The 13,046-nt window shown below is 32.5% G+C and overlaps 2 protein-coding genes across 2 annotated transcripts; one reads left to right on the top strand and one right to left on the bottom strand.

Moving 5' to 3' along the window:
• Nucleotides 1-8,755: 8,755 nt before the first annotated feature.
• Nucleotides 8,756-9,268, top strand: LOC133032331 (uncharacterized). The gene has a single exon (XM_061106241.1). The coding sequence runs from the start codon at nt 8,756-8,758 to the stop codon at nt 9,266-9,268; it is 513 nt and encodes a 170-aa protein (XP_060962224.1).
• A 144-nt stretch (nt 9,269-9,412) lies between these two features.
• On the bottom strand, nt 9,413-11,496 carry LOC133031829 (uncharacterized). Its single transcript, XM_061105543.1, has 2 exons — nt 11,428-11,496; nt 9,413-11,337 (listed from the first exon to the last, which is right to left on the bottom strand). Exons 1-2 carry the CDS (start codon nt 11,494-11,496, stop codon nt 10,324-10,326), a joined length of 1,083 nt encoding a protein of 360 aa, XP_060961526.1. The 3' UTR covers nt 9,413-10,323.
• Nucleotides 11,497-13,046: the final 1,550 nt, after the last annotated feature.

Below are 13,046 nucleotides of genomic sequence, written 5' to 3'. Positions count from 1 at the left end.
ATTTATTTTCATAATATTTTGTTCTATTTTATTACTTCGTAATGTTGTTGTTTTAGTTATTTCAAATTTTTAGCTGTGTTACACTTATAGGACCACACTTTTCAGGGCCCCAAAATAAAAAATAAAAAAGTTTATTAAGTTTTTATTTAAATAAAATTAAATGTATTGTAAACAAATATTCATAGCTTTGTTGATTGGGGTATATAATATATTATACAATGTCATAGGTTTGAATCCCATGACACACTTTCAATAATTTCCTTATATATTTTTTTTGAAAGTGAGAGTGTAAAAATTTAATTCGCTTTAGGCCTACATATTCTTAGGACCAGCCCTGCTTGTAATAATGATATTTTTGTGGAGTATTAAACTTAAATAAATAGTGATATTTAGTTTTTACGTATTTTTCTTCATATTTTTAAGTTAATATTAAAAATTAGATGTGTAAATGGATAACCAATTAAAAAACCGATACAATCCAATTAGTAATTGGATTAGATTTTGAGGTCTAATTAGATCATATTGGATGATGATTTTCTAAATCCAAGTACTAATTGGATTGGATCGGATGAGGAAAAAAATATTGGATTGGATCGGATGTCCAACCCTATAATGTGACACTTAACCTAATAATCAATTTTTTTGTGGCAAAACTACCAGACTGCACTTCTGTTTTAGTTTTTACACTTTTGTTAAACTAATGTTGTTAAGTGTCAAGGTGGACATCACAAGTGTACACGTGATAAATTTCTAATAGTCTACATAATATTAATTATTTGAATATATTAAAATTATTTTAAAATGTTAAAATATTTTTTTTCAAAAAATAAATAATAAAAATTGCAGCCCATTTCTCTCTTTTTTTCTCTAAAACTATCGGGAAACCACTACTATAATGCCTTAACTCATAGAGACGTCATGTGTGTACTTTTACAATTTAGTTTATAATAATAAACTACAATTTATTTAAAATATGTGGTTTAATTAAAATTTTACCATTTAAATAAAGTGAATAAGAACATAACATTACAAATTTTTAAGCTTCGGGGATCCCCTTTTAAAATTTTACAAAAGTTGCCCACTTGGCATTACATTCAAAATACAACTTTGAGATCTCAAAAGCGACATAAAATCATGTCCCGACAACTCGACCCTACTAACTGAATAAACTGATATGTACATTTGCCGAAGAAGACCATCAAACTCATAGTTGATCTAACTTGCCATTTCCTTTACCTGCACCACGAAAGACCCCTGAGTCACAAAGACAACAAAAAAAGCAATGTAATATACATTACGCATCATTATACACGCATAACCAAGTAAGCACATACGTTAATCCATCAACAACCATAAATATCAAATATTTGTCTAATAAGACAAGCTTCACTGCTACTTTATAAAATATTTTTTTAGTGTCGTTGCCTAATAAGGCAACCATTACTAATCATATTGTCTACTAAGACAATCATTACTAATCCCCTTATCTAATAAGGCAACCAATACTAATCTCGTTGTCTAATAAGATAACCATTATATATAAACCTTTTAACAGTTTTATGTAGAGTTATAACTCTTTCTTACATACGGTTATCACCGTGTCACACATAGACATGCATATAGGTACAATTGTGCGTTTCTTACCTAAAATTCAAATTTAAGTATACTGACCAACCTGAGTGGAACTCGCTCGAAGATTAAGGCCTTACGTCACAACAGCGATAAACCAATAAATAACTCATTATAACCCATTCTAGGATTTATACTAAAAATTGAAAGTTTTTCTATCAATAAAAAATGTGGTAATAACCTAAATATTGAGAAAATATAAAAACTGCAGCACCCAAAACTAAGCTCATCCGGGAAACTAGATCCCAACCGGGTACCCAAAATTTTGAGTACAAACCAGTAGAACCGGTTACCTGGATTGCACTAGGAACCAAAAATTTTGAGTTTTTAAAACTTAAATCTAACCCCACTTGTTTCAAACTTAAAATACACTTCCAAAACAGTTAAAATGGTCATTTCAAACATATTATTCAGCTCAAAGTAAAAATCGTGATTGTGTAAGGTTAGAGTGAGACAGTCCATAGTAGAGGGAGAAAGTTCGTCTTGTAATCTCGGCAACAGTATGAGAAGATTCTTGTAACTTTGTAAACAATATCAATATGGTTATTGCTGTTCTAACTGAGATGTAGAGCATGGCCTATGGCTCGAACTCATTAAATCCTAATGTTATATTCTCCTTGATTTACTACTTTAATATGTTATCTAGTTTTCTTGTGATTCTTTGATAGTGTTGTTCTTGATTGTGTGTTTGTTGATCTAGTATACTTGTATCGTAAATCATTAATTGATTCACAACACACTCATGTAATACACAAACCCTAGCCTCCATTATTTCTCTATGCGCTAATCTCTCTCTTTAAAAAATTTACCACAAAGTTTAAGAAAAATTGCCCATGCTAGCTTAGGTGATTCAAAGGCCTTTTTGGAAGATCATATGAAGAACAAAGATGAAGATAACGGTTTGAATTCCATGAAATACCTGGCATCAGAAAGGACAAAAGGTAAAAAAATTAAAGGGGGAGTCATTAATTCCACTGCGTGATTTTAAGTATTTCTTATGTAATCTTTGTTTATAGTAAATCAATTAGTAACATGATTCTAAGTGTAATTACATGATTTATTTGTTATATTATGTAATTCTACATGAAAATAAATCAATTTTATTATGTGTTTCTTAACAGTAGATTGCACATAGGAGTTGGTTTGAATCGAAACTGATGCAAGTCAGAGGATAGTATGTCAATTTGGGTGCAAAGTATTTGTACTAGACCCAGGTTGAACTCCGAGATGTCCAAGTGACATCCTCAATCTCATGATTAATCTTTTTAGGGTCATTGTGACTTGTTCGCTTTGTCTTGTTGAAAGATAACACTTAGAAACGATTTCATTAGATTTTGATGCTTACTTGGACACCTTCTAATGTCCACATGGGCACTAGCACAATTCCCAACACGCAAATTGACCACCTTATCAAGAGGTAGTGCCAGGGTTGCTCTCCTTCTGTAAAAAATGATATCAACATGTCAAATTTCTAGGTAAACAAATATGTTGTTGAAGAGAAAAGGAGTTGAAAGATGGGATTCAAAAATAGAGAAAATGTAATTTGATCGTTTTAAAATTTACAGCATAAAATTAAATTGTATTTCAGAAGTTTGTTTTTGAAAATGTCCTACCAATCAGTGGTGGATTGAGGGTATAATTTTAAGGTGGGCTAACTAAAATTTGCACTGAAATTTAAAATAATAATTATTGTAAAAAAAATATATATTATATTTTTTTACTTAAATCTCGAATAAAATTATTATACAGATTGGAAAAAATTTTAACATCTAAAAATAATATAATATTTTATAATTCTCGTGTTTTGTTATTTATTTGAAAACTTGTGTTGGTTATAGATTAAATATAATTAAACATAATAAAAAAAATTTCTAAAAAATGTTATTAGTAGATTAAATACTCTATGTTAAATATTTTGTAGTTTTTTTTCAAAAAAATAGATTTATATATATATATTTTTTTTTGAAGAAATTTATATATATTTATATAGAATAATTATCTTTTTTACCCTCTGTACTTATGACACTATACTATTATGCCCCTTAATCTATTCAGCTTGTTACAAATAGTCCTTGTATAATTTTATATGCATACATTTAGTCCTTCTGTTTATTTTGTTTAAAAATACTGTTTGTATTGATGATGTGGTATTATAACAAAGGATAGAGTAGTAATTTCATCTCTTTTTAGAGGGAAAATTGACTATGAGGTGGCATAATAACTGACAATGAAAGATGATTAAAAATGATTTTATAACCTTTTGAAAAAAATTTAATAAAAATAATTTTATTAAAATAATTCCAATCGTTTTTTAGCAGTTCAAATTAGAAAAAGGTGTAAAATTAGGATTCTACAGTATTGAAGAGATGGATATCACTAGAAAGAACATGGGATTTTTGGAAAATTAAGGTAATGATATTCTATTTTTTGGGATGTTATTTTTCATTTTTTTTTTCCTGTGATTGTAATTTTTATGACTTGTAATTTATTTTCCTAATGGTATATAATTTTTCAACTACTATCTATGTATAATGCCACATTATTAATTTAACAGTCAACTTTAATCAATTTTAACAGAATTAGATAGAAGGATTATACTATTCCAACTGATATATTTTAGGGGGTATTTTTAACTACACTTATAAATTAAGGGGCATCATAGTATAGTGTCGTAAGTACAGGGACTAAAAAAGCTAATTATTCTATTAAATAAAAATAAAAGATAAAATTGAGGGGAATTAGATTCAAAACTAAGTCTATCAAGTAACGAATAAACACCTACACAAATTATATTGTGCAACAATTATATATTGTTTCTATGTTTAATTTTATATAATCTATTCTGAAATTTGAGGGTGGGCTTAAACTCTCTCTGATGTAGGTCCACCTATACCAATTAGCATGAATTATCAAATACACAATCAATTAGCCTCTTAAATATGATACTCCACTTAACAATATACATTTAATTCAAACTAATTACACATTATAATGTGTAATTTGAGAGGAAAATAAAAGTGTCGATATCTTTATTATCATTACTCTAATGTGTTATAGGAACATCTTAGATGTAAATAAATGATTTAAATGCAAAATATAATTTTTTTTTTATTAAAATCTATTTCAATAGTATACCAAATTATGATGTAAATATGTCACATAATAAAAAAATGATTTAAATTTAAATTACAATTTAACATGATGTAAAATTTACATCACAATAAATGTTATGTTTTTATATTTATAATTATGTTATTTTTAATATTTATTATTAAATTTTAATTAATATGATCTTTTACATTAAATGACTTGTATTGTTATTATTAAATTTTATATTTATGTATATATTAGGGAAATTTGAATTTGTATACTTGCATTTAGTTAAAATTTATCCTCAAAACTCATAATACCCCATATTTAAAATATATGACCATTTTTCTATTATGCCCAAAATACCCTCTTTATTTACTTCACCCCCTCTCACTTCTTCTCTCTTTCCCTCTCTCTTCTTTTCTCTAACCCTTGCTGCCCGAAGCTACACAAAGGGAAGGTCAAATTTTTGCTCCTCTATTCTCATCTTTTTCAGCTCACTACACTAGCAGCTACTGCACAAGGCTCACCACAAGGCTCACCACATAATTTCTCTCATTTTTGGACGAGCATCATACACTAACTCATGGGTAATTTTTTTTTGTTTGTGTAATCTTGTTTGTTGTTGTTATATTTAGTTTAGAATGTTATTTTGATGCTTGATCTGTAGATTGTTGCTGTTATTTTGCTGTTTTTTCTCTTAAAAAGTTTGCTGCCTGTGAAAATCTGGATTTTTTCTGGTTTTCTGCATTTTTGTCGTCGGGCCCGATGCTGGCCCGATGGGGGTCCGATGAGCTGAAAATTTTGATGGCAGGGAAGACGGCCCGATGGGTCCGATGGTCGGACCATGTGGGTCCGATGATCGGACTCGTTGTGTATTTTTTTTTTATTTTTTCTTATTTTTTATTTTCTGGACCCTGGGTCCGATGCTCTCCATATGGGTCCGATGGTCGGACCAATCGGACCCCATCGGACCCGATTGGTTTTTGGATTTTTTTTTTTTTAATTTTTTTAAAGGAGGGTCCGATGCACCTCCATGGGGTCCGATGGTCGGACCAATCGGACCCTAAGGCAACTTTTTTTTTTTTTTAATTAATTAATTATGATTATTTATTGTTTATTATTGTATGCTTAATTTATTTTGTAGTGATTTATTAATATTTGTGTTATTAATTTTTCTTTTATTAATAATTATTATTTTAGTTGATGTTGTAAGAATTATTTTATTTTTTTAGTTATTTTATTATTAATTATCAATTATTAATTATTAATTATAATTATAATTATTAATTATTAATTATTAATTATTATTTTATTATTAATTATTGTTTTATTATGAATTATTAATTATTGTATTATTTTTTTTTAATAATAATTGTTTTATTATTAATTATTAAATATGAATTATTATTAATTATTGTTATATTTTTTTATGGTTTTAGTAATAATTATTAATTATATTTTATTATCAATTAATAATTATTTTTTATTATTAATTATTGTTTTATTGTCAATTATTAATTATTATTTTATTATTAATTATTGTTTTGTTATGAATTATTAATTATTGTTTTATTTTTTTTTAATAATAATTGTTTTATTATTAATTATGAATTATTATTAATTATTGTTTTATTTTTTATGGTTTTAGTAATAATTATTAATTATATTTTATTATCAATTAATAATTATTTTTTTATTATTAATTATTGTTTTATTATGAATTATTAATTATTGTTTTATTTTTCATTTTTTTATTAATAATTATTTTATTATTAATTATTATTTTATTATCAATTAATTATTATTGTTTTGTTATTAATGATTAATTAAGATTTTTTTCGGTGAGATTTTTGTTGTAAATTATAACTGTGTTTTTTTAAATGTATGTGACACATTCAACTGTTAATGCGTGTGTTATGTATAATGGTGTTTGGGAGCTTGATGGTAGAGATTGGGTTTATAAAGGGAGTGAAAATTTGACAATTGACATTGATCCGAACCTAAGCTACTCAGGTTTGGTTGATGTTTTGTACGAAGAACTGGATGTTGACAAAGCAGAGTATGACTTGAACTTGGAAGTAAATTACAAGTACAGGAAAGGCTATGAGTATCGCCCTGAAGTTATTCGAAATGATAAGCGTGCAAGGTACTTTTTATCTACACTTGCGAAGAAGCCAGATGAATTTATTCCTTTGTTTGTGACTTTGTTAAAGAAGAATGTTTGGGTCGATCCTAGTCCCACACCAAGTTCTGTTAAGGATAATCGTAGCGAGGTTGGGAGTTTTGTTCCAGAAACAAATCCAGAGGTGTTGGTTGCGGATGTATTACCTGAATTAAATACTATGATGCCGAGTGCTGATATTGTAGCACAAATGCCCTTCATTGATGGTTTTTTTGATGGTCCAGACCCTGCATATTATGTTGAGGGCAATGATGGCGTAAGAGACGACGAAGGTACAGAGGCCCCTGCTGCTGTACCTTTGAACTTGACTCCACTATCGTACCAAATACCACCGAGGCCACCGACACAGAAAAGAATGCCCCGTAGAGAAAATTGCCAAACACCTGGTACTAGTAGTAGTCGTCCAGGCGAAACCAGTCATGCTAGAGGAACTACTGACAGTACAAGTCCTAATAATGGTAGAGAGACCAATGATGTTAGTGGTCCTACTGATGCTCGAGGGACCAATGTGACTGGATGGAGCGATCCATTTTCTTCTTTGACAAGTTACGGTAAATTCAAGGAGAAAATGTATACAAGAGAAGACATCGAGGATCATAGTCATTATATATCTACGGGTGGCACACCAGGTGGGGAATTACATGTGGGAAAGTTTTTTAGAGACAAAGAGCATTTAAAGATGGTTGTTGGCCTGTATGCAATGAAGAAAGGGTTTGACTACTACGTTAGGAAGTCTGGTACTGATATTTGGTACATCACATGTAAGGATACAGATTGTGGGTGGAGATTAAGAGCGACGAAGAACGTACTTTCTAACATGTTTGAGGTGAGTACATTTCATAATGTACATACATGTTCCCTTGATCGTCGAGGAAAAGATAACCGTCAAGCATCACCTTTGATAGTTGCCCATCTAATTAAGGATAAGTTCGCAACTGACGGCTCGGATCACTTGGCGTCTGATATAAGAAAAAGTATGCACAAGGATTACGGGATCCAAATGAGTTATGAAAAGGCATGGAGGTGCAGAGAGAAGGCACTACACCTAGCTCGGGGTACACCTGAAGATTCGTACTCGAAATTACCTAGTTACTTGCACATGCTACAGTTGAAAAATCCAGGTACCATCACGGATTTTGTGGTAGAAGATGGTCGCTTCAAGTATTGTTTCTTCTCTCTGGGTCCTTGTATTCGGGGTTTAGGTTTTGTCGACCTGTTGTATGCGTTGATGGGTCTTTCTTGAAGACTAGATATGGTGGGCAAATGTTGTGTGCAGTGGCTTTGGATGCAGGGAGTCATATCTTTCCGATAGCTTTTGCTATAGTTGACAGTGAAAACCACAATTCCTGGACCTATTTTATGAGAAAATTGAAAGAAACGATTGGTGATGTTGAGAACTTAGCCTTTGTTTCGGATAGGCATCAAAGCATTGTTCGTGCTTTGGATATCGTGTTCCCTGATGCACACCACGGTGCATGCTACCACCACATTATTATGAACATCAACCCCAAGTTCAAGACTGACGTCTTCACGAATCACATTTACACGTGTGCCTACACGTACTCAAGATCAGAGTTTCACAGAGAATTTGAGAACATTCGGGCAATGAATGCTGCGGTTGCACAATATCTTGAGGAAATTGGATTTGAAAAGTGGGTCCGGTCGTACTTTCCAGGGGTACGTTACAATGTAATGACGAGAAACTGGGCTGAGAGCTTCAACAACACAACTAAGGATGCAAGAGGCTTCCCGATCACTGCTGCTGTGGCATTCCTGAGGTCCTAAGTCCAAAAGTAGTTTGCTTCACGAAAAGAAAAAGCTGACAAGTGGACGAAACCCCTAGCACCAGAAATGGAGGAGGACTTGGCATTGCATTTTGAAAAAGGTCGGTTTTTGAACGTTGACTCATGCGGACCTTACACGTTGCAGGTTCACCCTGGAGGAACAGTTCTCACCGGTGGCGTAGTGGACTTGCAGGAAAAGAGTTGCACTTGCGGCTTGTTCCAGTGCATGAAGTTTCCTTGTCCTCATGCATGTGCTGCATCTCAGGAGCGAAGTATTAGCATGTACACACTATGCTCGCCATATTACACAACAGAATATTGGAGGAGAACATACGAAGGAACAATTATGCTAGTTGGTGACGAGGATGATTGGGAATTGCCTGATGACATAAAGAACATGACAGTTGGAGTGCCTGTTGAGAAGCAACCAGTAGGGCGACCCAAGAAGCAAAAGGTTGGAAGAATTAAGAACAACCGAACTGCTTGTAATGGTGAAAGGATTATCAAATCACGAAAATGTAACAAGTGCGGTGCCAAGGGGCACAACAGAAGCACTTGCACCTACCGAGGTTTAACATAAATTTTTAGTTTATTAGTATTGTGATGCGCTGGACTATTATGTTATTTATATTTATGGTGTAAAATATTTTTAATTTGTGGCATGAACATGTGTTGTACTGTTATGTATTTCTTAGAAAATTATTTCTAAACTTTGTTAAACATCTGAGCCAAAAACAAGTTCTACTGATAAAATAAAATAATTTTAGTGAAAAGTAGTTTGTTCAAATTGAAAAGTGTAAAAGTAAACATTGTTCAACAAATATAAAAAAAATTAAACATCCAAAGTTCATGCCAAGTTCTGGTAGAATAAATCTACTGCCCATCTCTGGCGAAAGAGCGACATATGCTGATCATGTACTCCATCGAATGGTAGATCCAATAACTTATGCTCAATATGCTCTATGACCTACATTCCACAATCGCCGCTGCAATAGTAGGTAAACGCAAAATTTAATAAACCATAGAGAATATTATAAATTTTTTTTGTTAATTAATAAACATACTATAAAAAAAATGCATTTAAATTACCTCAATTTTGTCTGAGGTACAACTTTATTGTCCATTATATCCCAGTCGAAGGGTCTGACCTGGCTTTCGGAGGCTGTCATTTGAGGGACCATCACCATGTAATGAGTGTCACATACACCACACTGGTCCACCAATTTGGCTAGTAAAGGGCACCACACATCCATAAGCGAATTCAGTTCGTCTTTCGTTAGAGATCCAAGACTCGAATCGAAGAGGAATATCTTCCACAACTCAAGATTGACCTCCATAGCGATCCAATGTTTCGGTCCGTTCAAGAACATGGCCATGTATATGCACTCCATACCCTTCCAAGAAGGCAAGAATTGGTTTGGATCCCCACGAAGGAGTTCCAAGATGGACTCATCCCAAACAAAGCCATCATGGTCAGTATTGCTCTTCCAAGCATCCCACCGACCCCTCAACGATGAGGTAAACCAAGATGGCATGACAGTACACTTACGTGGGTACAACTCCGGGAAGAAGTGTTGCCTCCTCCTCATCATATGGAAAGCAGCATCCAAATGTTGCACAACACATACAAATAAGTCAGCACAACCACATTACAACATTAAAAAAAAAATAAAACAAATAACAACGGTAAAAAGCAGTAAATAACAACATATAATACTTAGTTAATAAACTTACATCATCAGAAAGCCATAGTTTGTCTGTATTTAGGGTCGAGAACCAAGCCACGCCACACAGACCGGTGAAGACGTCCCTCGGATACTTGTTTCCGATGGTTCCCACTAACCAATTTCGAAAACTATGTAGTAGCTTCTCATCAACGGGCCGAAGTGGGTCAACATTCACATTGGTTGTTGATGGCTTCATCTTCTTCTTCATTTCGGTGTACTCGTCAAACCACCTTGGCTTTTTCTTCGGTCTCTTCTCCACCGGTGTTGGAACGGTCTCTAAAACCTGAACCTCTGAATCTTGGGTATCTCCAATGGACGTGACCGACATGTTCTGAGGTGTCTGGAGTACATCTTCCACATCATTAGGTCTGTAATCATTCGGAAGAATGAACTCATCGCCTGGAGACACGGCGTCTGGCTGTGGCTCTGCCTCTGCGCTGGGCCTTCTCTGATCTCCCATAAGAGCCAATAGGGTCTTCAAGTAACCCATTATCTCATTCTGCCCTTTCAAAATATCAGTCTGGCCTTGCTTCAAAGCAAGCTGTTCCTTTTCAACATGCTCCAATCTTGCCAATATGGCAGAAGATATTGGCACCTGAGGCTGTGAGGTGCTGGGAATAGATGCTGACTGCGGCATAGATGGAGAATCGGGCATTGAGGCAGACGGTGGAACAGAACGGGCCCCTGATGGTGGAGAATGTGGTGGTGTATCATCTCTGAAGATTCTAGCTTCCTCCGCTCGCTGTTCTAGCGTGAGTGCAAGCTTTGAAGCTTGGCTGCGCAAACTATCCTGAGTAGGCTGGCCATCATTGCCAATAACCAATTCCTCCATATCCACAAATAGAGGCGCCTCACCTCCAGTGACGTGGCTCAAAAACTCGGCCTCATTACTCCGCGGACATAAAACGGAGTACACTGTCAACTGCAAATTATAACAAATTGATTATTAGACTTAAATTAAAATAAAATAAATAAATAAATGTAAGCAAATGCAATGAATTAACAAACTCACTTTTTTTGCAAATAATCTGATGACTTCCTCTTTCCCGAGTGGGGCATCCTTACTCTCCCAGTTCACCATTTAGGGAAAGCGATGCGATCTTCTGATTGCAAATTTCTCAGCAAGCTCGAGGATGGACTCATAAGCCCAATACTGCAATGCTACAGCATATCCATAGGCCGAATACTTTGACTCCTTCTGAGTCGTTCCCTTCTCAATCTTCTCATCCATATGCTTTTTCTTTTGTACAAAGTCCTTACTCCAAGTATCTTTCAACAAGTTGAAAGAAATTTTCCCCCACGGGTAATTGTAGAAAAAAGGGAGGTCCTCAACCATTCTAATGATAAATGGGGGAACCAGGGTCTTCTCTTCTTTCCCAGTCAGAACACCCATCACGAACAGCATCAAACCCAACTTGTAACAATCATCCTTCTCAGTGCAACTCTCAAAGACGTTGCGCAGACGACCAATGCTGATAGATGGATCCCCATTAAAATATTCTACTATCAAACGGTCTGACGTCGCCCTCTCCGAAACCTCAGCCTCAGTCGGTCCACGTAACAAATTAAGCCCAGTCACCAAGGCAAACTCAGTTCGGCCGAATCGGCATCTCTTCTTTGCAATATAAAAATGCACCTCATCATCTTTATCTGATTTTATCTTATGCATGAAGAGTTGATGGATAAGAGCACCTAAAAATGCTAATGGCTCTCTCTCAAAAAAATTATTGAAAGGGGATTCCTCCTTCACCCTTTCCAACAACTGCATTTCTACAAACTTGGCTTTTACTTTGGGGTAATACCAACTACCGCCCCGCCAAGTAACACGACCAGTGTAATGTTCAGACACTAGCAGTAAAAGTCGTGGAACTTTGGAAGACTGCAAAAAAAAAAAACAAACAAACAAATACATGTTAAAAAATATGTAAAAAAATAATGACACAAATTAATAAATATGTCAAAAGGCATGCATCGGGCCCCCTATCGGCCCCCTATCGGGCCATGCATTTTACAATAATTAATAAATAATACAAATTAATAATTAACAATTAGTAAAAAAATAATAATTAATAAAACAATACAAATTAACACAATAGTTAATAATTAATAATAAACATTAATTAATAATTAACAAAAATTAATAATTAATAACTAATAATAAACAATAATTAATAAATAATAAAATAATAAAAAATAATACAATAATTAATCATTAATAATAAAACAATAATCAATAAATAATAAAAAATTAATAACACAATAAAAATTAATACAAAAATTAATAATTAATAATAAAACAATAATTAATAAATAATAAAAATTAATAATTAATAATTAATAATTAGTACAAAAATAATAATTAATAAAACAATACAAATTAATACAATAATTAATAATTAATAATAAAACATTAATTAATAAATAATAAAAATTAATAATTAATAATTAGTACAAAAATAATAATTAATAAAACAATACAAATTAATACAATAATTAATAATTAATAATAAAATATTAATTAATAATTAATAAAAATACAATAATTAATAAAACAAGAAAAAATAATACAATAATTAATAATTAATTAAAAAACAATAATTATTAAAACAAAAAAAATTAATACAATAATTA

The sequence above is a fragment of the Cannabis sativa genome, chromosome X, assembly GCF_029168945.1.
Source record: "Cannabis sativa cultivar Pink pepper isolate KNU-18-1 chromosome X, ASM2916894v1, whole genome shotgun sequence".
Taxonomy (NCBI): domain Eukaryota; kingdom Viridiplantae; phylum Streptophyta; class Magnoliopsida; order Rosales; family Cannabaceae; genus Cannabis; species Cannabis sativa.
Note: the sequence above shows the minus strand (reverse complement) of the source record. Positions and strands in the feature narration are given on the sequence as shown.